This window comes from Syngnathus typhle, linkage group LG8, assembly GCF_033458585.1.
Source record: "Syngnathus typhle isolate RoL2023-S1 ecotype Sweden linkage group LG8, RoL_Styp_1.0, whole genome shotgun sequence".
Lineage (NCBI taxonomy): Eukaryota > Metazoa > Chordata > Actinopteri > Syngnathiformes > Syngnathidae > Syngnathus > Syngnathus typhle.
Genome location: NC_083745.1, coordinates 4,178,997 through 4,204,955, shown reverse-complemented (window position 1 = coordinate 4,204,955; position 25,959 = coordinate 4,178,997). Strand labels below are relative to the sequence as shown.

Below are 25,959 nucleotides of genomic sequence, written 5' to 3'. Positions count from 1 at the left end.
TTAAGAAAACGTGTCCGGTATTACGTTATGAACTGAAATAAGCAAATTGCCTTTTTTTTATTGTTGACTTATACCCGTGCATATTAACTTATTTTAATGATTATTCTTGTTGTGACTACATTACAATTCCATAGTAACCGCACGTGCTATCTCATTGAGGCGAATTCAAATTTGAGACGGGCAAATGAAATTAGGTTTTCCTCGCGTGGAGATTAGCGTGACTGATTATTCCGGGAAAACTCAATTATTTCTGCAATTTAGGGAAAGCTATTACTTTGAAATGTGTCCTTCTTCCTGCCAGATACGAGCTTGTTCCTTTTGTAATCTACCTAATTGAAATACTCTTTGAAGCAAACAATATAACTTCAATGGTTCTTTGCACTGTGCTATTGTGTTGTTTCTGAGGAGAGAAATCATGCACTCTTAAAATATCTCTTTAAAGGGGAGATGTGTAAAATTTACTTTTTTTTGCTCATCAAGTTAGTGTGAAATTAACCAACCAAATCTTTTGATCCCCCCCCCCCAATTGCTGTCAATTTGGGATTCTTACTCCCTATATTACTTTTGGAAACGTAATCATCTGCGCTGAATATGTTCCAGTTTGAAGGTCAATAACCCAAAGCGTATATACTCTGCAATTTAGTATCATCCATCTGTCTAATACGGAAGTCTGAATATGGAAGAGATCCAATAATTCCCCAATGAGAACGTCTAACACCTGGAATTTTGTGGCCATTTCCTCCAAAGTACAATAAAGCGGCCTACTAGCGCATATGGCCAGATGGAAATATGTTGACTGCTCGTGAAATGTCCCTATTGTTGATTCAATAAGCAATGCACATGTCCTGGAAAATAAACAAATAAAAAAACATTTATGAAGCCATAATCCCAAAGCAAACAATTTCATTGTGCTGGCGTAAGTCATTTCGATTTTCATAAGATGCTGTCAGGATGTGTTGCCGGTGACGATAATTAAGTTAAATGTTATGGACGTTTTGTTCATCTCCACATTCTGGCGACGGACGGCAATGGAAACGCAACGAGTGTCTTATATTTGATATCAAACTGAATGCAGCTAACAGTCGAAGAAGGATATGAATCGTTGATTGGATGAGGCATATAAATAGCTTTGTAGAAAGAGGGACGGCAGGAAGTTGGAGCAAGGCAGGAAGGCATTTAGCATCTGTTCCATTCCTGATTACCACTGACAATTATCCTCCAATGGCGATATCCGGCTGTCTATTGGCCACGCAGATTAATAAGAAGCTACATACATTTTTTGACTGGTTGTCACACCTGTCCAGTTATTGTGGATCCTCATTAGCAGCATATATTGGATTTTTTTTTTTTTTTAATATTACTAAACTTAAGATAAGATGCCATAAATGAGACTCGGCGTTTTCTACTCCTGTTAACTCATTTTAATTCTCAATTTTTATTTTAAGTAGGACTTCTCTTATAACTGAATTTGCGATGAATAATTCAACAGCGACTTCTTTCGGCCAGTAAAAAGCAATGTGGAATAATTATCGGGAAGAGTGGGAAAAAAACGAGTGTGAAGGAGTATCCCTGAAGGATTGCTTCACTTTCTCATACATGTATAAACACGAGAGTTATATTTGGTAATTTCCACTTCATGTGTGTGGCTTTTGCCCCCACGAGTCCTTAACCTTGGTTTGTTTTGCAATGGATAGCTCTGCTCACACACACACACACACAAAACCACAAGCCAATGGCCTTATTTTATGAACAAATATGTACACATGAATTAATATCGTAATTAAATCATGACACAGAATGACAGCATGTATTAATGTCATCACTGAGCCCAACATGTAAACTGGGTTAAACTCATTTTCGTCTTGACACAATTGGGTTTCTTCCACATTTTGACATCTTGGAAAAACAAATAGTTGAAGTAAGTAAACAAGCAATCAGCGGTGGAACGGAAAGCAAAAAGAAATAGAAAATTAAAAGGCTGAAAAATAAAGTTGGATAGCCACTCCGCCTTCATCCCGTGGAATCAAAGTTGATTACCCGAGCAGGAGGAAGTATGGTGTACTCGAGAGCTCCATCCATAATGAATGAGCCAACATTCAATTAAAACTCCTCTATTCATCTCCGGCTATGATGTAAACTTATTAGTATGGTCTCGAGGCCTCTGTCTGACACCGCGAGCCAGCCTTTATCATCCCACATGTCTGGGATGCAGTCTGAGATCTTTAATTGCCCTCAAAGTTCAGCCGCCCTTTTAAGAGACACGACGAGAAAATTTAAAGGGACGAGAGCAAACCGCAGAATGTGGAGACGGCTGATTGTGGGAACAAATGCAAACGGCCTCGTTTTTAGTGACTTTATGGACGCCCTTAAACACTCTGAATAAATCATATTGAATCTGCACACAGTGAAAGTGGACATGTGTGAATTTATGATGCACGCGCAATCAGCCCGCTTGGCAGGAACATAAAATAGAAAGGCATCCATATTTCAGGAACATTTGGCGAAACAGAACACTAGTTTCAGACAGCTGGAAAAATGACAGTAGGGCTTGAGCTGTGGAATGTAAATCTATAAAAAAAATCAGTACCGGTGAGAAGTTTGAAAGCACTAACATTAAACTTTGTCAAGTAGAGGACCGCAGGATGTCATTCGGCAGGCCACAAATGGACCCCGGGCCACATGTTTGAGACCATTGCGTACCAGTTTCCATCCTCACACTGATGCTAAAAAGAAAAAAAATAAATGTACTGACCTTTTACTTTTATTGGGTGCAAATTTCCACTGCTCACTGTGACCCGGTCGGATAAAGTCAGACGGACACAATCAATTAGGACATTTTATTAAAACATATCACAGTTGGGTATTAAATATAACACTCGTATCACAAATGAAGCTTTTATTTTTAAAGAGGGGGTGTAGACTTTTGTTATGAACCATGTAATTCCTTTTGACATGTGTCATCATAGCTGTTTCCCGTGTCAACATATATATATAGCATGCATGAGCTTCACATACCAGGGTGAAGTACAACACGTCAAAACGCAATCTTTCTCACTCTGTATTGTTCATGGGAACTCCAACATCGAGACATTTATTCGGCACTGATGACCGTTTGCGGTGACTAATGGCGGTCATATTTTAAGCCTTCAACCAGATTGAGTCCAAACATGCGTACCACAGGAATCTCAAACAAAAAATTTCCACGACATGAGTCCTGGGAATCATCCCCGTCTTGACTGAGAAGCGCTTTTCACTTTAATTCAGATTTGCGGGATCGTAAATGTTTATTTGTTGACGTGTGAAAAAGGTGACGTTAGTAGCAAACAGATAAGCTTGTGTGTGTGTGTGTGTGTATGAGAGTTAATTGTGTCATCGGCAGAAGGCACTCCTATTTCCATTTCTTGTGTTTGACTCTAGGGGAGGATTTAATGACATCTTGATATGAAGGCAATAATTCATGATAAGCTGCCTGCAATGATTCCGTGGTCGCCCACGCAGCCCCTAGCTTTAATTTTCCCTTCATCGAAACATCTCCGGCCTAGGAAAGACAAGTGAGGAGTGAGGGTGGCATCGCTTGGCTTCAATTAGATTTGCCATCATCAGTCTTGTTGCTATTGCGTAGATTGAAGTAAAATAAAAAATAAAGCCCGTGACGATTTAAACTAAAATAAAAATAATGCCTGTGACAATTGAGTGGCAAAAATTTTTTTTGCAGATATTGTCCGAATGTCTTAAAGCAAACCACTGTAGTTGCGTAAGTGTGCACACCGTAGTGTAACTGAGATGATGCTGTTTAAAATGAACCAATTCCAATTCCTGTTAAATGGGAGTCAGCCCCAAAGGAGCTTTCTAAATATGCTCAAATAAATGTCAGAGCTTCTCGTGTTTTTTTTTTAACATTTGTTTTGCTTTCTAGCAGAAGCCTGAAGGTTTTGAGCTTCGATAAGATATTGTGGATGAGTTGCTGGGATTTTCTGGTGTTGCAGATATTTTTTCCGGATTTATTCCCTATTAAGTCACAAGTTCCAGAGAACCTAAACAAATTACAGTGATGGATGAAACATACAATAAGTAGCGATGAGTTGAAATTTCAACACACATTCCAGAGTTGTGTCCTCTTATAAATCAACATGTGTTTTTCTGCAGAGGATCTTTTTAAAGGACCTGCGGAAGTCGTTATTGAAAACGGTATAAATGAGCGGGTTGAGGGAGCTGTTACAGTATCCCAACCAGAAGAACATCTTGAAGAGCGTCTCGGGCACGCAGCAGGCGCACATGGCCGTGAGCGTGTACGTGAAGAAGAAGGGCAGCCAGCAGAGGACGAACACTCCCACCACCACGGCCAGCACTAACGTGAAGCGTCTCTCTCGGCGCTGTCTTCCTTTCCAGCGGCTGGTGTTGGCCTGTGGCTTCTCGCGACCCCACTCGGCCGTCCGGGCGGGTCGCCTCTTCTTCAGAGAACACAAGGTTACTTCGTAGCCGTCCGATGATGATTCGTCCGCCAGCTCCCCGTTCACCTCTCCGTCCTCACGCTCCGGGGGTCCGTTTTCTCGTGACCTTTCACCCGGCGGGGCTCTTGTCCTCTGTTTGGCCACCTGGTAGATCCTCACGTAGACCAGGACCATGATGGCGCAGGGCGCGAAGAAGGAAGCGGTGCTGGAGAAAACAATGTACCACTTCTCGTCGTTGATTTTACATTCGGGTCGGTCCTCTTGGCCTTTGTCCTTCTTCATGGTGATCAGCGGCGGGAAGGAGATAATGGCCGCCAGCACCCAAACAATCAAGATGGTGCATTTGATCCGCCGAGGCGTTCTTCTCAAGTTGTACTCGACGGCCCGTGTGATGGACCAGTATCGGTCCAGGCTTATGGCGCACAGGTGGACGATGGAAGACGTGCAGAAAAACACATCCAGCGCCAGGTAGATTTCACACCACACCTTGCCGAAGAACCAGTAACCCATCAGTTCATTGGCCAGGGAGAAGGGCATCACCGAGGTAGCCACCAGGATGTCGGCGCACGCCAAAGAGACCAGGAATAAATTCTGGGGGGCTCTGAGGGCACGGCATGTGGTCACGGCGATGACCACCATGACGTTGCCGAAGACGGTCAGCAGGATGAGGACACCCACCAGGAGGGTGAGAGGTACCGAGGTCTGAGCGCCATACAAGTGCCGGGCCACTGCCGTCTTATTGGTCAAGTTCAGGCAGTCCATTGACACTTTTATTGGATTGAAGTCGATTAGCGGCGTTTGGCATCAGTGGAAGCAGTCGTCATGTTGTTCAAGTTCTTCCGGTCAGGGAAAAAAAGGCGAGGAATTCTACTGCGTTGAAAAGAGGAAGCGTTCCCATGGCTCCGCATCCGAGCGCTTTAAAAATAGACGCTTGAAATGAATCATTCAGCACACAGATGGAGTTCAAGCAGATGTTTGAAGCAGGTGTGGTAGACTGGAGAAGGGGCTCTTTTATACCACATGCATGTGACGCTACAAGCGAGGGTGGGAGGGCTCCTCCTGCTTCTGGAGGCTGCTCTGAAGACTAGTAATGACATTGCCAGTCATTTTGATGTATTGGATTGATATTTAGATTTAGTTACCGGAATGAGACTCTAATGAGCTCCAATACTACTGGAAAAATATTGCCTTTACCAAGTTAATTCAGCTCTGTGAGTCAAGAATTCATTTAAGTCATTGTTCATTGTATCTATTGAAAATCTTGGAAATGGAGCCAAGCACCCATCCCCATTAATCTAACTATGTGCTTATTAGTACTGTGCTGTGTATTATACACGGAGCAGTTTTTAATATTTTATTTATTCAGCTGCAAAACGATATTGACTTGGTGGTCGAAAATTAGGGTATTGATGGAAAGATGTATAATTCCAACTCACAAATGACTGTAAACATGAGAATTTCCTCTGTTTTGCATGCAGTCATTCACGCATTGGGACTGCGGGTACTAATTTAGTCTTGTTCGGACGTTTAGTTTAGTTGAAGGAGTTATTTTTATTTTAAAATTGACTCGATTTTCGAACAAAGACGAACTATCAATCAGGTGTTCGGTTATGGCAGTTTGATATCATGGCCACTGGAGACGTCCTTGAGCTTAATCGAGATTTGCGCAATTATCGCGAGATTTCATTGACAGGCTTGTTACGGGTCGACGACAACAGCGCATTGTTTTTTGCTTTATTGAAACTGCGAAAGTTGGATGCTTACTTAACTTATACATCATTCATAACCATACAGAGGTGAGTTTAGTTTTGGACTACGTTGTGTTTATAATTATGAACGCTATACTACATTTTTCCGTCGTTTTCTCCCGAGCCGCTAAATCATTAGCATTAGCATCAAGCGCGATGTGTTAACGTCGGCTAATGAAGGCCGAAGCTAACAGATCAAAGCAACTATTTACAGCACTATGACGTCTTAGCTAATATTTATTGTTAGTTTTGGCTCCTTGTGTAGTCGCTGTTGTTATGCGAAATGGAAACACCATGTCTATTTGATCCTCAATGGCTTATTTTCCGTCCACCGTACTGTGTGCTAACGTACGCAGCTAGTTGACACACGGCGAGTGACTCAAATGTAGTGTGTTGGGCGCCCTTTCGCAGATGTCGGAGGATTTAGTGAAGCAGCTCGGCAGCTACAAAGCTCAGCTACAGCAGGTTGAAGTTGCCTTGTCCACCGACCAAGAAAATGAGGATCTCCTCAAGCTACAGAAAGACTTGCAGGTTTGTTTATGTCCATCATAATGATTGATTGCAATAATGTGTCAAGTCCCGCATTAACTACACTATATCGTGAGAAGGATAAAGAGCCTCTGCAGAAAGAGTTTATAATGGTCTCTGTGCCTATAATAGCCCAAACTCTAACAGAGCATATAAACAAAATGTTGCACCTTTTATTGTTTTAATCGAATAAAATTATGCTATTGTTAAATGTGAAAAATAGGAATTACATTTTTCACAGCAAAGTGTGTACTGTAATCAATTAGGGAACAACATCTGACCCAACGCCTGATATAATTTCTCCTTCAGGAAGTCATTGACCTGACCAAGGACCTCTTGGCCTCGCAGCCTGCAGACGCCACCCCCAGTGTCAATGGTGCCGCGCCGGCACCCATCAGGCACATCTGGAAAGTGGGAGACAAGTGTTTGTCCGTGTGGAGTCAGGATGGACAGTGAGTGTCACCTGTACTGCTGCAAGCAAGCCTGCGCCAAGTTTTCTATGGTTTGAAATGTGCCTTTTATGTACGGGTGCTTCAAACCCATGGTCGAAAACCTCATTCATTAATTTCATTTACTCAGAGAGGAATATTTCCTCGAATCTGTCATTTTGGTGATTTTATCTTAGCTAAAATAACCTTCAAATCCATTATCTCAAGAAATTTGAATGTTCTATAAGAACCAAAGAATAGAAAAAGAAATGATATTAGGTAGGAGTATGCATTCTGAAAGTGTTCATCTGAATATTTACATAGTTTATGTACACTCAAGTATTCCTTTTTGGCCCACCTGCGAACCGTACTCACCTGCTTACAGACGTGGCTTTTTGCAGGGTGTATGAGGCCGAGATCGAGGAGATCGACCACGAGAACAGCACAGCCGCTGTCACCTTCACTGGCTACGGCAACGCTGAAATCATCCCCCTGCAGAACCTCAAAGCGGTGGAGGACCGCAGGCGTCTCGAAGACGACCTCGGCTTGTCCAGGAACAAATCAAGGTACGACCGTAATGCGCTTTGCCTACTGTAGTCTGCGCGGCAGTGGCTTTTTTACATTTTCTTCTTTTCTTCGGGGGTCTAGAAAGGAGCAGATCGCCGAGCAGCGAGAATACAAAAAGAAGAAAGCCCAGAAAAAGGTGCTGAGGATGAAGGAATTAGAGCAGGAGAGAGAGGACCAAAAGTCCAAGTGGCAACAGTTCAACAATAAAGCTTACTCAAAGAACAAGAAAGGACAGGTGACCACAGGCCTATCATTTCTTCAAGTAGTTTCACGACTTCCCTCGCTTAAACAAGATGTGATGTTGTTGAACAAAATACCACAAAGAATCTAAGCCTACACCATTGCAAACGCTAACCACAACATATTGTTAATTCCATCATTCTTTTTGTCTTTGGTCTTTTTTTTTGTTACCTTAGGTGAAGAGAAGCATATTTGCATCTCCAGAAAGCGTCAACGGGAAAGTTGGGGTGGGCACGTGTGGCATCGCAGACAAGCCCATGACGCAGTACAACGACACGTCCAAATACAACGTCAGGCATTTAATGCCACAGTGACCCGGCATCTCCTGTAAATACTCACCCCCCATGTTGTATACTGAATATTACAGTGTTGTTCATTTTGTGTGACATGAATGAATGAAAGAAAGTTGGAGTTACATATACGTGTCGGAATTGAAGCCTTGATGCTTTTTTTTTTTTTTAATGTCGTACAGGTAGAAGAAAAGCTGTTCAAATTAGACAGGAAGCCACCCTGCTTTGTAATCGCGTCACTTGCTATGTACCAACAGGAAGTTTGCTGCTTGTGCCCTAATTCCACACACGGTGCTTTGGCTCAAGCTCAACACTTCTGAGAATTGCTCCGTAAGTGTCGGGCTGTATTTTTTGTTTTTCCTTTTCGTTTCGAGTAAGAACATCAAAAACAGTGTCGATGATCTTTTGATTTCTGTAATTTATAAAAGTCAAATAAACATCCGTTTGTTGAGTTTTATAAATGACTGCCTTCTTATCATTGGGACCAGCATCAATGAGAACGCCAGCGAGTCAAGCCAGACTTCAAGTCAGTGAGCATCTGATGGCCTAACTAGGGTGTGATGGTAACCATACAACAATATGACTACCTGCACAAATGCTAACATAAATAATGAAACTTTTGTGAATTACAGTGATGCGCCTCGTCCCAAACATCTAACGGTGAGTATTTCTATTTCAGCTGTCATTTTTTGAAAATTTTATGGGCCAATCAAATTAATACTACAAGATTTTATAGGACACTCTATGTGATAAGCGGCACAGAAAACTGCTCAAGTTAAACACATAATGGGTTCACATGTTGGTGGAAGAAATTTATTAGGATTCCAGGGAGCGTCGTTAGGAACCGTAACAAAGTATCAGCAGGGCACCAGCAGCATATTTTGCAAAAAAAAACCATTAAAACCTAATCAAGCACTAGAAAACATCAGGGCTGTGCTTCCCCCAAGCACAATTATTAATTTTATAGTGCATTTTCTACATTTCCCCAAACACGTTGGGTGGGTTGGGTGAGCAGGGACTTGTGCAAGAGTCAAACACTCACATTAAGACACAATTTGGTGCTGATGGAGTCACTAGCGGGGAGAGAAATGGGCAACGTTATTGTAGTTGATGGTTTGGAACAGTGCAATGATGGATGACATAACAGTCAATTTTTCAATGTGGACTAAAAAAAAATTAAGTGTTTTGTTCATGCTACAGACATTTTTTTTTTTTTCATTATAACATTCAACACATGCACTGTAGCTTTGGAAAATCATTTACTTTTTCTTTTTTGTTGCTAAAATCACCAGTCTTAGACATTAGAGCTCATGGACGGACAAAAGCAATGTTAAAAATAAAATGCATTATTGCTTTTTCACCTTTTGCCGGCGGGACAAGTACCGGCTAGCTTATTACTTTCTAAATGGGGGTTAAAATAAATAGAACAGGTTCTCACACTGATGCATTTCAAGGGGAGGGAGGTCAAGTCATTTTCAGATATCTTTCCACCACAAAAGCTGCAGCACAATTAAATATAACAAACATAATAAATACTATGCAAAATAAATTAGAACAACTAATGTGTGTAGATTTGAATCTGTGGCTCTGTTAACTAAAATCAGATTTTGGAATGCTGATGTGAAAGTAAAAGGGTCACGACTTGTTTTTAAGTTGCTGATTTTTTTTTTTTTTAAAGGCAAATGGAGCAAATGTCAAGCTGGTATTTGTGGCCTTTTTTGCTGGTTTTGAAGAGGATTGATTTGATTGAAGGTTTGACTTGTACCCTTTGAGTGCCTTTCTTTTTGATTGTGGCTGTTCACGGGACAACAGACATTCAGGTTTAGGTTGGAGTCAAGCTTAAGGCTGGTTCTTAGGTGGACATGTTTGTGGAGCTGCAGGCTGGTGATTGTTCAAGTCAGGGGTGGGGAACCTTTTTTTTGTGTTGGGGACCATTTTGAGTCCTTGGGCCCGATTTACGAAAGCTTGGTGCCAGCAAAAATAGCAGCAAACTTGATTGCGAAAGCACTTAAGCAATCCCCTCAATTATTTAACAATTTCTACATGTTCTTTAGTGGTTGAAATGAATCAATGTCGATGAATGTGATCATTGATTTTTTGATTGCGGTAACAATTTTGAGCCATTGTTTAACATAAAATTATTAAAATCCTCGGACTCGTTTGCTTTTCATCTAAATAAGACATTTAAAATCTCTGCTTTTACGTGGAAAGCAATATTTTTGTCTGTGAAGCTGCAAAAAGTGAACCGTGTTAGAGGGAATTGTACTGAATTCGATTCTGTCCCGCGTGTGCCGTAGGTTCCCCACCCCTGGTTAAAGCCATAAGAGAGTAGTGTTTGGGGTTAGGGGGGAGCACAGTGCAGCGGACCTCAAGCAGAGAAGGCCACTTTGAGGCTGCAGGTAGAGTAGCCCTCGTCGCTGGCCGAGCTCTGCCGGCTGCTCTGGTCGTCCAGGTCGCTGGCCCCGCCGCTACTGACGCTGTCCATTTCTACTAGGGAGAAGTCGGTGCACTCCACGTCCACTTCGATCTCCTCTGCAAACGCACACAAAACCACCGTGACCCACACATGTCGAAGGAGGCCGCCTTTGCCGTCGGCAACAACCGCAGCCCAACCTCTGTCCGATTCGTAGCGGTCCGAGTCGGTGGGGGAGCCTAGGCTGTCCGTGCGGACGCGGTCTCTTTCGCCGAGCGTCTGGAGCTGGGCCAGCTGCCTCTGCAAGTATCTCTGCTCCCGCTCCAGGGTGTCCAGCTGGTGCTGACTCCTCCGGTCCGCCTCCTCTAGTTTCTACAAGGGGAAAATCAGGAGAAGGTGTGAGGTGAGCGGAAGGAATGTGTGAGAATGAGATCATCTCTACCCATCTATTGTACCACACTCAAAAGTTAAATACAACAAATGTGTTGGAGTCAATATAATGTAATCCAGTGATTCTTTGTTTTATCACTAGAGGGTGCTCATGTGCATTTAGTGGTATATTAAAATATGCTACAATTGCATTTTCAGATTGGGATTTGTTGTCAATGCGTACTATAGAACTTTCCGAGCCGTTTCCTGAATCTGAAATAACACCGTGTGTTTGTTTTGTTCTCTTCTGTTTGTACCTGCTCCAGTTTCCACCTAAAACCACATCAGAACCGCATTTCCCGGACTGCAGTCATCTGTTGACCTCCGGAGGTAGTTCATAATGTACACGCAATACCCACACTAACCACAAACCCTGCCCCCCCCAATGTCATCCCCAGAAAAGTAGACACGCCACACAATGAATGGCGTCTTACGCAACCTTTTGTGCCCTCATTGTTGTGCAAACAAAAGTTTCAACCCCCCACAATGCAAAAATAAAAACAGGAAATCAGATATTAAACATCCCCAAGTACCCGCTGATGATGCACTTACTTGCCATGAACGCAAGAGTGTACAACAGGAAGGTCATGGGAAATTCTTCAGTGAGCAGCTAGGATAAACTTGTCTAAGCAAGCCACACATTTCTCAAATGAGGAAAAATGGAATGTTCCTTGCAGTTGGACATTGTATATGCGTGTCTTTTATCATCGTGTCATCGCGACATTGGTGGTTGGCCGTGCCTTTGGTCTTAATACAACAATACGCAGGCCCCGTTAGCTTAATCCTAACACATAACAATGCCATAGATAAATGAATGAATGGCAACTATGTAGCGATTTAAGTGCTTCAAGTTCACTCATTCATGACTTTGGAATACAAAGGATGGAGAAGTTAATCAGCCCGGAAACAATTTGCACCAATTGAACATTTGTGTTCAACACAATTCAACTGCACCACTACTAGACCACCACCACACCTTGATGTGCACTTTGGCCTTGTTGAGGAGTCCCAGCGTGGTGTGCCGACTGCAGTCTGGTCCCAGAGGGATGAGCGACTTCAACCTTTCCAAGCACAGACGGAGATGCGCTCGTCTGCGGCGGGAGGAAACGCACAAGCGGGAAGTTAATTTCTCCTTCACGGATGCAGCTAAATAAGGTAACCAAAATATTAGACACAGCAGTGTTTAAAAATATACCATTAATATATACAATTTTGTCCAATCAGATTTCCGCCTTGTGTTGCCAAAATGAGGTAAAAATCTGGTACCCAAAACGCATACTGCCTAAAGAATAATTGTAGTATTGTATATATATAGGTCAAACTGTTATGTCATCTTTCTCAAAGCAACCCCCCCCCCCCCCTCCATGCTTAATTTGTTTAGCAAACATTAACAGGCCATTTAATTTTGGATACAAACGCATCCTGACATTTGTCGTCCGCTCCCAGCTACGGTGGCCTCATCCCACAGCAGAGGGAGGAGGCTCTGATTCAGGAAGGAGTCTTGTTGTCTGGAAACAGATGCTTCACATTTGCTGACTGGGGAAATGTCTGCAAGTCCTCCAGGAACTGTGTCACTTGCTAAGCAAGGCAGCGTGAACACGTCGCTAAAGGCTACGCCTCATTAAAGGTGAATTGAAAAGCTATGTGCTGCAATCTCCTTGTTAAGGATGTAATCATTGCAGTGATCATTTGGCATGAAAAGTATGCAGAAACATGTTTTGATTGCACCTCAATGGAAAAAAATAACTAAATTCATAGATAAAAATCTCTTTAATCTTGCAATGCTCACCTATTCTTTTCCAGTTCATTGTGGGCTGACCTGCAATGATTACAAATTACAAATATGTAAACCATGATGGGCAAAGATAGAGAAAACTGAAATATAGCTATCTGAAATGAAAGCACTTTTATGTTAAATAGAATGTAGAAAATAATACAGCATAATGTATGACTTAATACATAACATTACTGTTTTTAAAATTGGCTGATGAAAAACTATAAAACAGTACACTGTTTATTGACCCCCCACCTATTGTGAATATTGTCCAATTTCCTGTTCTTGTTGAATTTACGATGTTTCTGTGGGAGTGCCAGATCATTGGCAGGATACGTCGAAGCATAACCATGCTCGCATTCTGTGTAGAGGACAAAAAAAAAAAAAAAAAATAGAACGTATGATGAGACTTTAGTTTACAAGTTCATATAACTCAGTCTGGCACATATCCACCACCTTCATAGTTATCTAATGGCATTAGCATGTGTGTCCTGACCTAAATTCTCAGCAAGTTTAAATTCTAACAGGTTAGTAAATGTTTTATATTGACATTAATTTGAAATGTACTGGTCAATAGAAATGCAAAAATATACATGTATTTATATTATATTCTTTTCTGTGCCGCTGCGGGAAATCATACAAATCCCATAATGCTTTTTTCCGGTAGCCTGTCAACGTCACGGTTGAACTCACATCTGATTGGCCAAGAGGCTGTGGAGAACAAGAGTGCGAGGCCAATCAGAAGGCTGCAATATGTTCCATGTGGAAACCATGTGAATAACACATACATAGAAGGTAGCTCGGCCCTGAAAGTAATAACCGGCATTTATAATTGATAATAAGCACGTAACAATACGTTATTTTAGCATTGGGAAATTATTGGGTTTTGTCTCGTGTTTTTACACCTCCACACATAGGTGGAGCAGATGAACCGACATAGTTAATTAATAAAAAGGGGCATTTGGTGTCGTATTTCACATGCATGTAAATAAAAAAAAGATATAAAAGGATATTTTTAACATGCGTGTATGCATGAATATTAAAACGTGCGCTTCGTGCGTTTTTGCTCGTGTCCTGCGGTTTAAAATGGGGGCAGATTGCAAATAAAGACGCACCAAATTGGATCATGAGCGACGCATTATCTCTGAAATTAGCACCATTTCCAGTGTGATTTATTTATGACGTGTGCTATTACTCCCACAAGAAGAAGGCACCGTGGAAAAAGAAAAGGTTATGTTGTGTTGTCGTGCGCGTCGCGTCTTTTGTTGTCTGCCCTCGGATCCGACCGAGACGCGTTTAGGGCACGCACACAGTCGTGTCTCCCGTATATTCCACTTACTTCCGCTGTTCTTATCCACGCTCTCGATGTAGTGCGCGGCGTCGAGCAACACTTGTACGTTCTTCATGAACGTGTCCATGGCGGAACACTTGGCGTCCGACGCGTCGCCCAGCGAGCAGTCGGACACGTCTCCCGAATCCCGCGGGTCCGTGAACGCACCGCGCTCCGACACTAGCTCCTGCTTTTTCCGCTCGTTGTCCTGGGGTTGTTGTCCCACGTACTTCACCATTTCGGATGAGGTCTTCTTTGTATGGACGGGGACGAAGAGTCGGCCCCTGGCTCGTCGTTCGTGTGTGCACTGAGCGGATGACTGAGGCTGGATGGAATTGCAGTCCTTAGCCTCAGCCACTTGCCCTACTTGGTGGATAATCCCTCCCACTAAACGCGTGCACGCCGCATCCATTGTCAACTGGGCCACAGAACACATCTCATGATCAATGCTGCAGAAAGCGAGGCGAGCTGACGGATTAATTTATTAATTAGTATCATTTTTATTTTATTTATCCCCAAACATAGTGTTGGCCGGAAGTGGTTGAAGCTTTTATTCTATTACCTTTGATATCCTGGCTAAGCGCTCGTACACTTGCCTTTGTTAGACACTCGTGTATTGACTAGTTAAAAATAAATAAATTATGTAACCTGTAAGCTCTGCATGTCAATTGGGAATGGGCATCTTTTCTATTGAAAAAATAAAAATAGATTATCCAGTTGAATGTAACATAAAACATTTCCAAATAACAATTATCAGTGTCAGCACAAAACTGCAAAAACAATATTTCAGGAGAACCCTACTAGAACATCAGAAATTCATTTTCATGCTGACTCACTGACAGCATTCTTCACTTTTGGTTCATTTCACAAGCTGTCATGGGTGACCCCCCCCCCCATTCTCATGCTAATCAAAAAGCACTTAAACACCATGCAGCGTCTACGTCGAACCCGTCACCTTTGCCTTTAATTGCAAAGCAACTAACTTTGAACAGGCCTTCCTTGTGTCTTTGCTAAACACTCGGGTGGTGATTAAGAAGTCATCTTTTTGCTGGCCGTGAAGCTGAGGGAGGACAGGAGACAGGAGACTGCGTGCGGGGGGGGGGTCCTGTCTCTGGGAGTCTTTACAAGGCCAGCCATGCGTGGTGGTCCCGGCCAGACAATAGGTGCAGATGGCCGGCCTGCTGCAGATGTGGCCCGCCCTGTAACGGACGCCTGTGAGAGAGTGACACCCTCCCTGAAGGGTGGGGGTGCTGGGCAGTTGTGGGTAGCAAAGGGGGTGGGTCTTGTACTAGGCGGCTGGTTGGGTCTGTGTGCTGCCTGTCGCAGCATGGGTGTAGAATGTGACCCCAAGTGGAGTAATCTGAAATAGTGGAGGATTACAACAGTGGCTTGACTGTCACACACGAGGCAAAGTCAAAGACTGTGTGTGTGTGTGTGGGGGGGGGGGGGGGTTGACTTTGGTTGCTTGTCAGACTTCTGAAAACTCGCCTCATTGAAATGAATGGAGACCCATTAATCCGTTTCAGTCTCCTGTCTTGGACAGCTGTGAAACAAATGCAAACATGGAGACGTGTCACGGTATAACTCACATGTGACTCAAATTTATGCCTATCCCTGATGAATGTTTATCGATGCTAGTGCTCGTTTTCCGCATCAGCGTAATCTTACAGCCGGGCAGCAAGTGCAAGTCTGCAGATTACACCTGCAGTTAACCTCCATTATGTCAGTGATAGGGTTAGGCGGATATTTGTGCTCCAAGACCACATTTGTTTTTTAAATTGGGCCGACGAGCCAGGTCATCTCATTTATTTATTATACTGATTAGAATCCGTCAAGGGAAAATCAAATTTGCGCTCTGCTGTACGAGTTTTGAATTTCATTTTTTATCTAACATGAGTTAACAGGTATGAACAGAGGGTGTGCACACTTATGCTACCACCTTATCTCTATTTTATATCTTCTATCTTTTATATATTTATTCCACTCTTGATTTTTTTTTTCTATTGAATTGTATAGGTAATTGGTCTCTCTTTTAATAGAACCAAAACCATGCTATGGGACAGGGGTGTGTAGACTTTTTATATCCACCCTATAAAACAGTAGCCTTGATGCATCTACTGCTGCTCACCAGACGTTATCTTGCCGTCGGGAGACAATGGCTGCACTTTGTCCCGAGGTCACGACGGCGTTTGCTCTCCTCCCCCGTCCGTCCCCTTCCCTCCCGAATGTCCAGACATGTCACCTGCTCCCCACACAGCTTTTGTCTTCTCCAAGTGTCCCCCAACTTTCTTTTTAACCACAAAATCAAGCATCTCAGAAACTGGCGATCATAAAGCAGACGTTCTGCCTTTGAATTGCGTCATGTCGCCTCTTCTCTTATGTCATTTTGTGCATCGACATGAAGGGGTGGGGGGTATGAAGACCCTCGCCTCCCCCAAATGGAACACCTGTTGGAGACACCAAATCCCTTCTTTGTCTCTGCCGACCCCTCTCAGTTGAATTACCATGACAACGAGGCTTTCCTATCAAGGCAGCGGGTTCACACGGCCAGTTATAACTCGGCACTAGTTTCAGAGCGGCTTTATACTTTGGGGGGGGCGGGGAGGGGTTAAGATGACTGAAATAAACTTTAAAGTAGTAGTAGAAAGCTTTATTTCATACTGGATGTGTTTGTATCTTTACCGGCAACAAATACATTTCAAAAAGTGGTATGATCTTGTCAAAATGTACGCACACAAAGAAACAACAGTGCCTGCTCAGAACATGTGAATATAAAAACAAAAAGAATACAAATTGTTAAAACGACATATTGTATTAAGATTGTACTGTCACATTTGGAACCTTTTCATAGTTTTAGTGTAACAAAAATGTATTTACAAAACACCTCGCTCCCTTTGGGTCGGCACATTCACATTGTAAACTGCAAACAACAAGAAAAGCCTCATTGCTTTGTTAAGTTTCGTCAGAACAAAAATAAGCAGCATATGACAATTATTACTTCCATAAAATTTCTCACAGCATGTTTTTTTTAAGAACAAGTGTTAGTGGGTAAACGTTGGCAAACTTCATTTCACAAAAGTACACAATTATGTAATGGCGAGAGCAGCAAGTGGCGGGCTGGGGAACCTTTTTCCTAGAAACCGTATTTCTGGGTTCAATGTTAGAACTTGAAATGATTCGTTTTACACGAATGAACCGGCAATATTTTTTGGATTGAAGGTTCCCCACCCCCCCGCTGCAAAGCAACACGAGATTATAATCAAGAAGGTCTTAAAGATACAAATCGTACTTGTTTTTTCGTCCGTTGACTGTGATGCATTAGCGGCCACTATTACGACGGCTGTGCTCGTTTCCATACATTCATACGAGGGATTTGTGCAAAAGGGAACATCTTCAGAGCTTTGCAAGTTTGTCTCTCCAATGCCAATTCATCAAAACAAAAACAAGCACTCAAATCTCGGCTGGTTTCCATCCCTCATTCGCACGACCGAGTTTTGTTTGTCATTAATGTGCCGACACCTGACCTTTCTCCTTCTTCTTGCTTTTCTTCAGGAAGGAAGGCGTGCGGAACTTGTTCTTCTTCTTCTTCTTGCTCTGACATTCCGGGGTCTCGTCTTTGGCGCTCATGGAGATTTCCAGAGATTCCGAAGCGCTCACGCTCAGCTTGGAAACCTCCAGGGTCAGGTCCTCTTCCGGATCGGACAAATGGTCCTTCCCGTTGGGTATCGTGTCTGTTGGAGGGGTGCAACGCAGTCAGGAAAAAAAAGAAGGTAAAATTAAATCTTCAGTTCTCATACATTCAGACACACCGTAAAACGCCTTTGAGTGCCTACCGAACTTGGATGGTGTCATGATGGGAGAAAGTGAGAGTGAGATTGTGGAGCCATCAAACGTGGTCATCTCGTCCGCATCCGTTGCATCTTCGTCTTCTGGAAAGAGCACGTTAACTGCGTATTAATTACATTCAGATCGCTTATCATTACAATCCCAAAGGGTCAAGGGTCACACTCAGGTCAATTATTGGAGCCCAAAGTTCAAAGCAAACACGGTGCATCAGCATTTAGCTGTTATGCTGCTCAAAAAATGGAACACCAGAAGTAGAGCTCGAGTTTAAATGCTTTTAAATCCAGATTAAAAATGACCTGTCGTGAAGGTCTTTTTTCCCCCCCTCTAACAAATGATGTTCTTGAAACTTGAGAAGAAAGTTTGGGCACTTCTGTTGTAAATGGATTGAAGCGCATATAAACCTCGGCAACGAGGCCTTCCTTGTGTGCGCTCAGACTTTGAAGTGGAAAAACACAGCAGGAGGACATTTTTACGTGGGCTTTTCTCAATACCGTCTTGGCCTAGTTGCTTTCGCTGCACCAGGGTCTTGTACTCTTCCAGTACCTCCTCTGTCAGATGGTTGAAAGGGTTAGGTGGAAGGGAGCGAGTGTGCTCCTCGTCCTCCATGATGAAAGCCTGCACGAGGATTGGTCATTGATTGATCCGTCACAAAGCGACAACATTAAAAGAAATGTGCACTCACTGGTCCCGGGATGGTGTCCACAACAATGCCCGCCAGTAAATGGGACTTGGGACCTGACGTCATCAGGTCGCCTCTGTGCTGCTCTTTTATCTGAATTAAAAGTAGGATTTATTGTATGTCAAATCAAATTTCCCAATTGAAAAGAATTGGAATGTTAATTTGAACAGTATAAATGGAATAAAGGATAATAAAGAATAACAGCGACTGACCCGGTTCCTCTTGTGCAACACTTCTGTTGGGTCAGTGTTGAGGGGCACAAACTGGTTAGGGTCTTCGATCTTAATCGGGGTGCCCATGCTTTTGCCTGGTTCTGATGACTTCATCCACTAAGAAACAAGCAAATGATTTTAATGTTTTTTTTTTTTTTTGGTAACTTAGATATGTTGTGGTTTACATGTCTGGCTCAGAGCTGGAGTGAAACTTGGCTCAAGGCTTTCTGTGGCCTTGAGAGCTTCTCCAGTTTCCTGCCACATCCAAAACACGCATGTTTAGGTTCATTGAAAACTCGAAATATTTCACACGTGTGTCGCTTTGACAGCTTGTTTATCTGAAGTTTTCTGTCAAGCTGTTCAGTGTGTACAGGAAGCAATTTTCTAGTTATCCACAAGATGTCAGTCTAATCTAAAAGACCTCAGCCTTTGGATTATTATCAAGCCTTCCATGTTGAGAGTTTCTGGGAGCTGGAATCTATTCTGCAGACTTTAGGGTGAGGGGGAGCAAACACAATGTACTGGTTGGCAGCCAATTCTACACAACATTCACACCTTTGTCTGCCTTTGTTTTCTCTCGCATCTTGACATTTGCAATTCTCTAGCTCCTCCGTGTTGAAGTCATTTCGTTGTCCTGTTATGTCAGTGCAGTCTGCTGACTTGCTTTTTACTTCAATCTCCCAAATGCACATGAGATTAAAAAGGTGAAATGTTTGTATCTGATAGTATATGTGAAGCACTTTGTAGTTGCTCGCTGTGAAGTACATGTATATTAATAAATAAAATATACTTCCATTATTTATGAGTAATCTGTCTTCAATATGCAATCTCCACACAGGGAGCTCTGAGCCAAGACTTGAACCCAGAACCACTTCGCCTGTGAGGCAGACGTGCTACCCACTCCTTCACTGTGCTCCTCATGAAAAGGTCAGTAAGTCAACGTACCATGGTTTTGGGGCTGACGTCTCCGCTGGGCGAGCGTTCGGGCACGTTGACCCTCAAGTAACTGTTGGGCGAGGTGAGCCAGCGCGTCCGCTCCCGCTGCTGCTTCTGCGCCGTGAACTTAAAGGGGCTACTCAGGCCCGCCGCTTCGCCCTCCTCGTCCGACATAATCGCCGACACCGTGGCGGGGATTTCCACGTCGTTCTTGGATCGGGGCTTTTCGCGGACGATGGGGTTTCGGTACGAGTGGCCTGTTCTATATCCCTGTGGAGAAAAGGAAGTTGAACCTTCCCTCAAATGCAAATAGCTTGGCCACCCAAGTCACACTGCCGTCACGTCTAAATATTTGAACACTGCATGTACAGTAACATAGAAAAGTACTTTTGCTGACAAATCTAATGTAAACGTGCGGGAGTGAAAATATTCCAAATATGTAGCTTGAACGAGATCAGGGGACATCTACGTTTTTGGCGCAAGAGTGTCACTACATGCCCTGCTGAAACGGGCCTCGCTAAATCTGTGAGGTCACACAGCACAGCTGCTTCCACCCGCTGTTAGGCTCGTCATCCGCGAGGGTGGGCGGACGTCTGGCTCGGTTGCAACCCGCTCAACCGCCTCGGCTGTCCATCAGCAGCACGCCGGTGCTGATGGTAGCTAGTATTAGACGGGATTAAATATAGCCGGCCCGGTGAAAGCGTCACTCACAAGGTTGTCCAGCATCCTCATCAGAGACTCGAACTCGGCCTCTCCCACTTTCCACTTGAAGTCGTTGCTGACGGGCACCCCGGCGGCGGCCGCTCCCTGCGTGAGAGGTTTGAACTTCTCCTTGTCCAGGAGCAGCAGGTTGTCCGCGCCGCCCGAGCAAGCCAATGCCTGCACCTAAATGCAAGCCCGACGAATACATAAGACAACTCCTGTCCTTCACTGTACCGTGACAATGTCGCTGGACGTACCTGGATTTCGCACGCTTGCTGCGAGTGGTACATGTAGTGGAAAGCTTCTTCTATGGTTTCTCCCAAAGCAAGCAGCCCGTGGTTCCTTAGGATCATCACCTGGAAAATACAAGAAGAATTCGTTCAACACAAATGCAGTACTTCAAAATAGACATCAGGGTGTGTTAGGTACTTTGGTATAATTTTTGTACTATTATGAGAAATATCTGAAATCATTTTCTTCACTTCCTATGACACCTTTAGTATTTCCATTTTGCATTAGTAAGGACTGAATGAAAAATGATGGCGCCAAGAGGTGGAATTGTGGCTGGAGCTGTTTGGAATAGATGTCATTAACTGGTGCAGGTGTACTTGGTGTGACTGGACTGGAAAGGTAAGGTAGCTGTTGAAAGCTGTGAAAAAGCCCCCTTCACTAATGGACTCTTTCAACTTGACAGTACCTTGGCAGTCGGGCCCAGAGCTTTCTGAAACTCCACCTTCTCCTCTTTATTAGCCAGGCTGCCATGGTAACCGAAGCAGCTCACGTCTCCAAGGAGCAAGGCCTCCTGGGAAATGGGCAGTATTCCACACTTCATGGAGGACACCTGTTGACAAAAATAAAAGACAGAGACACGTTTGTGCCGTCGCATATAAAAATGCCGCACGCTGTGACTTTTACAGCCTGGCTTTCAAGTTTACGGCAAAAACTGCGTTCAAGAGAATCGCGGCGAGCCTTTAAAACGGCAGCTTAGCTCACGGCGGCCGTAGCGGGCGTGTGGATGTGGATGATGCATTTCAAGTCGGGGCGCATGGCGTAGATGGCGGCGTGAGGAGCGAATCCAAAGTGGTCGATGCCCAAGTCGGTCGAGCCCTGGTCCACTACGTCGCCGATCATGTTCACTTTCACCTGAAACCAAAATGACAGATTATTAAAACACCGGAGGAAGCAAAACAATTTCCCTTTAATAATATTATGAAGGCAGAATTTATAATGCAGCTCTAGTCCAAATTTCCTGTTACTTCACATAGGTAACTAATGAAATGTCCGGTGAGAGCTCACCAGTATGGCAATAGCTTACCGAGTATAAAATATTCAATGATTTAGTCAAAGCCCTAAATAGAAACGAGATTCACTCACCAACGTTGCTGCAGTGACCTCGGCAAAGGACAGACCTCTCGGACTGATCAGAACATGATCCTGCTCTTTGTTGACACGCACCTGCGATGAAAAGAAACACGGCTTCAATTAAAACCACTGACCTTATTCGGGTTAAGATTATGCGGCAAAGCGTTTGAAATTCAGCAAGCGTTCATTATTTCTTAGGGGGGGGGGGGGGGGGGGGGTATGAGCTCAGAAATGTTATTTGGGTAATGTTGCTATATTTCTTTGCATACTCATGAGACAGGACCTTTTGTGAATGATGAATATGATAAAAAAAAAAAAAAGCGTATTAGTCATGTAATGTATTGTCATCGATGGCCACACATCATCTTGTGTGTTACTGTGTCCCCGGGAGTTTTCTTTAGGGAAGCTCACACACAAAAGAATGCCGCATCTCCCTTTGAGCCTCCGGGGCGGAGCTCATGAAGACGGAAAGACGTGCACGGGTTGTCAACACTCACGGTGATGTAGGCGCCGGTGCAACGAGCCCAGCTAAAAAGGTCAACCAGCCTGTAGAGGCCGGCAAGCTTGCAGCGGCTCGGCTTCTCGCCTTTGGCGAAGGATGGCGTCTCGGCGGCGTACAAGTCGTTGATGGGGGACACCGTTCCCAAGCCTGCGACGGGACAACACATCATCCTGTAAGGAGTTTGCATTTAACTACACTTTCAGACATAACAAGGATGTTTACAGGCTTTGCCTTCACCGCTGATAAAGTTAAAGCCTCCCTCGGGGAGCATCTGAACCTTAAAAAAGACTTTCTGAAAATTCCCGGCGAGGATATTTGGGACGGCGCGGCCGTATAAGGACATTTAACGATGGCATCTCTTACAGCCGCTTAAGCTTTTTAAAAAGGGCAAAGCTCGGTTTGACTTCACAGCCATTTTGCGAACATTAAGGCGTTTAATTTGAAGATAAACAAGGTGATCCCAGCTGGAACCTAAGACAGGAGGCCTGCAGGCAAGAAAAAAAAAGGGGGGGGGAGGGGGCAGAGTTGAGGGAGTCACTCACTAGGAAAACAAAGATATATCCATTTAAAAAGAAAAAAATCCAGAAAACAATATGGATGGCAGTTTGACTGAAATGCATTTGAACTTCAAATTGTTGCTCCAACCCCATCTCAGAGTTCCTGCCTTTGGATTTGAACGGTGCATGTGTGTGTTTTTGTATGGAGTGCTGGCTACGTGTGTGTATTAAAAACAACGTCAAATGGAGCTGCTCTCTTGAGGAACATTAAAAGGATGAGTCGTCTTCAGGGCCTTTGAGTGCAAGTCAAGTAAAACACATCTCAACTGCTTGTGCTGTAGCGAGAGCAGCAGATGGATGTTAGCCGCTCTTGGGATCATGTTAATGAATTTAAAAGAAAACTATATACTTGGAAATTCAATCACGATAACCGTCTGTGTTCGTCATGATTATTGAGGGACTTGGCTAATGAATTGAGCGGAAAATGAAACGCGGGTAGACTAGTAGTGGTTATTTCTGCGAGTGATTTTCTTGCAATCAGTTAGGCTTCAGGAGACAGTTAAGAAGGGGAAGCTTGCCGGGCCTTGATATTTCTTTTGCTCGGATTAATGGCGTCAATGTAGTATTTGGCCTCTAGGGGCAGTGTGGTGCACACATGTGCATACGAGGATGTGAAAAGTAGAAGTGGCAAATGTTACTAATGCAATTTGTAATGAAAATGAATTATTTATTGTATTTGAATATTCAATGTGTGTAATTGTTTTACTGTAAAAAAAAAAAAAAAAAAGAAAATTCAAATATATATCTGTGTGACCCAATACCAAGTTTAGGGACCACTGCTTTAAGACAAAATCAAGTCCAAGAACTGGATGCATTATTGACACCATGACTAGTTTGTAAAGATGCTGACATTCGAACTTCTTCCAGAATAAGTCAATAAAAAGCGGCCTGCAATTGCCAGGTCCAGAAGTTAAGCTAATATAATTAGCATTCCAATCGGCTGCGATTCACTCGCTCGAGCGGTCATGCGGGTTGCTTAACGGGAAGCGTTGACAATGCCCTCCACAACTTTTCTGCTGTTTCAGGCCGACAAGAAGATTCATCCGGCTCGTACAAGAACACTCACTGATGGGTGACGTCAAAGGCCCGGCCCCTCCCACCGTGCCGGCCATGAGCAGGTCAGCTATCTGCCTCAGGGCCAGGAGACCTGTGGGGTTGTTGCCTTTGGTCATCTGGTCCTGAATCAGGCCTTCCAACTCATCTTTGAACACCTGCAAACCAAATAGGAGTTATTACACCGTGATGGAACTCTTTAATCCCCGCGGCTCATTTCTACGCCCTTCTTATTCCAAGCCACAAATCTAGAAAACCTTTTTGTGCGAGCGCCTCGGGGGCGACGGTGCTGTTATTTAAGCTCGACTTGGACTTTCTCGCTTCCCAGGGGTGCCGCGACCTTCCGAGCCGCGCTATGTTAGTCAGCCCAGTGCCAGCATTCTGTTTCATCCGAGCCCCGTAACCATGGCGATGTGATAAGTTCCACTTGTTGGGGGCCGTTATGCAATTGCAGAGGAGTGTGGGCTGGACTTATTTCTGTGCACTCGGCTGGCATGTGCTCATTGTGCCTCCTTGAACTGAGCTGCTTGGCTTCTTTTTCTATCACAGAACCCAATAGGACATTTAAGAATTGATTCTTATGATGCATTTTAGCTTTTTATTGTACATTGATTTATCACTTGGGCACTCTGGGGAAAAAATAAAAAACCTGCTCAATTTTTTAAAATTGAACAGCAGGCTGGATGAAATAGTCTTGCAGGCCAAATATGACCAATCGACTTTTGGGTAACACGCCTAATCTAATAGAGCCAAATCTAAAATTATGTTAATACACGGATATCAATACTTAGTTTTGAATGACTCGTGCACTGCAACATACTGAAGGAGTGAGTAATATTTTGATGACTTTAAGATGAAACTCATAGACACTCTCGTTAGTATAATATGGTGGCACTCTCCAAATTACAATAAAAATGTAGTTGCATATTATAGTAGAAGTGTGTGTGCGTGTTCAAAATGAACCATTCAGATTCAAACACGCAGCTGCGACTATCTGATAAACCTCAAATAAAATACAGATGGTCTAGCAGGCTTTTCCTGACTTTTTCTACATACTGGACTCTGCAGGATGTGGGTGACCCTCTTCCTTTGCTCCATCATGTTGAAGTCCTGCCTCAAGTCCGGAGACATGGCCCGGCCGCGGAGGCTGTCCGGGTCGCTCTCGCAGCAGCGTTCCTTGGAGTCATTGCTGGACAGGGACAGGGTCAGCGAGCCCGCTAACTGCCTCACCTCCACCAGGCTCATCCTCCAGCAGCGCCTGCCGCCTACGCTTCCTCTTGAATCTGACAATGGTACACAAAAAACCCCACAGCACTTTTTTTACATTCAGGCTGTCAAGGCAACAGGCACAATGGTGACTCATGTAATGACTGGGATTTAAACCAATATTTCGCAACCACATTAGTGTGCAGTGAGAGATCATCGGGTGTGCTGCAGGAAATCATCCGCTTTCGCATAATTTGTTAGAAAATGATTAATTACGTATCTATGACTAACCAATCTAGATATGGGTCGCATGCAAATTTCACAGAGGAAGCCTGGATTCAAACCCTCGACCTTAGAACTGAGATGGATGTGCTAACCACTCCCTCACTTTCTATTTTTGTGGAACTATCTATGCCGGCGACATATAGTGACAGGCAGAAAAAGTGGATGATGTTCCGCTAGATAGCAAAAAGTATGGATTAATTTATGCATATTTTCATTCTCATTCAAAACATGTTTTGCTTGCTAAAAGTTAGAGCAGCACCAAATGGAAGTGATGATACTTTCCCATGGATTTCTCAACACTCCATCACTTTTTTCCCCCCTCTACACAAATAGAGTGGGGGAAGAAGCTCTCTGCATTCTTAAGCCAAGGGTCGTTAACAGTAAACAAAAGGGGGTCTTTTTTTTTTTTTTTTTTAAAGGA

At 43.6% G+C, this 25,959-nt stretch overlaps 5 protein-coding genes across 9 annotated transcripts in view; 2 read left to right on the top strand and 3 right to left on the bottom strand.

Annotated features, from left to right (window-relative positions):
* Positions 1-2,844: 2,844 nt before the first annotated feature.
* Positions 2,845-5,548, bottom strand: LOC133158006 (alpha-2A adrenergic receptor-like). Its single transcript, XM_061284766.1, has one exon. It carries the CDS (start codon positions 5,211-5,213, stop codon positions 4,119-4,121), a length of 1,095 nt encoding a protein of 364 aa, XP_061140750.1. The 5' UTR covers positions 5,214-5,548; the 3' UTR covers positions 2,845-4,118.
* A 544-nt stretch (positions 5,549-6,092) lies between these two features.
* Positions 6,093-22,305, top strand: smndc1 (survival motor neuron domain containing 1). 5 transcript variants are annotated; one of them, XR_009715118.1, is made up of 16 exons: positions 6,093-6,247; positions 6,611-6,730; positions 7,037-7,179; positions 7,557-7,721; positions 7,804-7,957; positions 8,139-8,289; positions 8,510-8,582; positions 8,741-8,815; positions 8,885-8,912; positions 10,747-11,068; positions 11,361-11,424; positions 12,098-12,249; positions 12,541-12,721; positions 17,751-17,968; positions 19,774-19,862; positions 20,899-22,305. XR_009715118.1 is itself a non-coding variant. In XM_061284769.1 (7 exons), exons 2-6 carry the CDS (start codon positions 6,611-6,613, stop codon positions 8,274-8,276), a joined length of 720 nt encoding a protein of 239 aa, XP_061140753.1. In that variant the 5' UTR covers positions 6,093-6,247; the 3' UTR covers positions 8,277-8,289; positions 8,510-8,713. The 5 variants fall into 5 exon arrangements, 2 of the variants coding, with proteins under 2 accessions (XP_061140753.1, XP_061140752.1); XR_009715117.1 differs by having other exon boundaries at positions 8,435-8,582; XR_009715116.1 differs by having other exon boundaries at positions 8,139-8,582.
* LOC133158007 (max-interacting protein 1-like) lies at positions 9,052-14,566 on the bottom strand. The gene is made up of 5 exons (XM_061284767.1): positions 14,208-14,566; positions 13,124-13,229; positions 12,884-12,913; positions 12,071-12,185; positions 9,052-11,037 (listed from the first exon to the last, which is right to left on the bottom strand). The coding sequence occupies exons 1-5, from the start codon at positions 14,434-14,436 to the stop codon at positions 10,621-10,623; spliced, it is 897 nt and encodes a 298-aa protein (XP_061140751.1). The 5' UTR covers positions 14,437-14,566; the 3' UTR covers positions 9,052-10,620.
* On the bottom strand, positions 16,834-25,292 carry add3b (adducin 3 (gamma) b). Its single transcript, XM_061284764.1, has 14 exons — positions 25,104-25,292; positions 24,061-24,205; positions 22,433-22,584; positions 21,948-22,028; positions 21,567-21,716; positions 21,271-21,414; positions 20,831-20,929; positions 20,583-20,756; positions 19,881-20,141; positions 18,936-19,052; positions 18,727-18,816; positions 18,536-18,659; positions 18,032-18,127; positions 16,834-17,929 (listed from the first exon to the last, which is right to left on the bottom strand). The coding sequence occupies exons 1-14, from the start codon at positions 25,290-25,292 to the stop codon at positions 17,703-17,705; spliced, it is 2,049 nt and encodes a 682-aa protein (XP_061140748.1). The 3' UTR covers positions 16,834-17,702.
* Positions 25,198-25,959, top strand: part of LOC133158003 (VPS10 domain-containing receptor SorCS1-like) — a 59,878-nt gene continuing 59,116 nt past the window's right edge. Inside the window, exon 1 of the mRNA XM_061284761.1 lies at positions 25,198-25,339. The gene's annotated coding sequence lies outside the window, so the exon portion shown is untranslated. The remainder of the gene's footprint in view (positions 25,340-25,959) is intronic.

Coding starts and splice junctions, on each gene's coding strand:
- smndc1 (XM_061284769.1), top strand. CDS start 6,611: ATGTCGGAGGATTTAGTGAAGCAGCTCGGCAGCTACAAAGCTCAGCTA. Junction 6,731..7,036: donor AGCTACAGAAAGACTTGCAG/GTTTGTTTATGT, acceptor TTTCTCCTTCAG/GAAGTCATTGACCTGACCAA. Junction 7,180..7,556: donor GTGTGGAGTCAGGATGGACA/GTGAGTGTCACC, acceptor GGCTTTTTGCAG/GGTGTATGAGGCCGAGATCG.
- LOC133158007 (XM_061284767.1), bottom strand. CDS start 14,436: ATGGTGAAGTACGTGGGACAACAACCCCAGGACAACGAGCGGAAAAAG. Junction 12,186..12,883: donor AATGAACTGGAAAAGAATAG/GTGAGCATTGCA, acceptor CTCCCGCCGCAG/ACGAGCGCATCTCCGTCTGT. Junction 11,038..12,070: donor AGGCCAAAGTGCACATCAAG/GTGTGGTGGTGG, acceptor TTCCCCTTGTAG/AAACTAGAGGAGGCGGACCG.
- LOC133158006 (XM_061284766.1), bottom strand. CDS start 5,213: ATGGACTGCCTGAACTTGACCAATAAGACGGCAGTGGCCCGGCACTTG.
- add3b (XM_061284764.1), bottom strand. CDS start 25,292: ATGAGCCTGGTGGAGGTGAGGCAGTTAGCGGGCTCGCTGACCCTGTCC. Junction 24,206..25,103: donor CCCACATCCTGCAGAGTCCA/GTATGTAGAAAA, acceptor TTTGGTTTGCAG/GTGTTCAAAGATGAGTTGGA. Junction 22,029..22,432: donor GCACCGGCGCCTACATCACC/GTGAGTGTTGAC, acceptor TTTTCATCGCAG/GTGCGTGTCAACAAAGAGCA.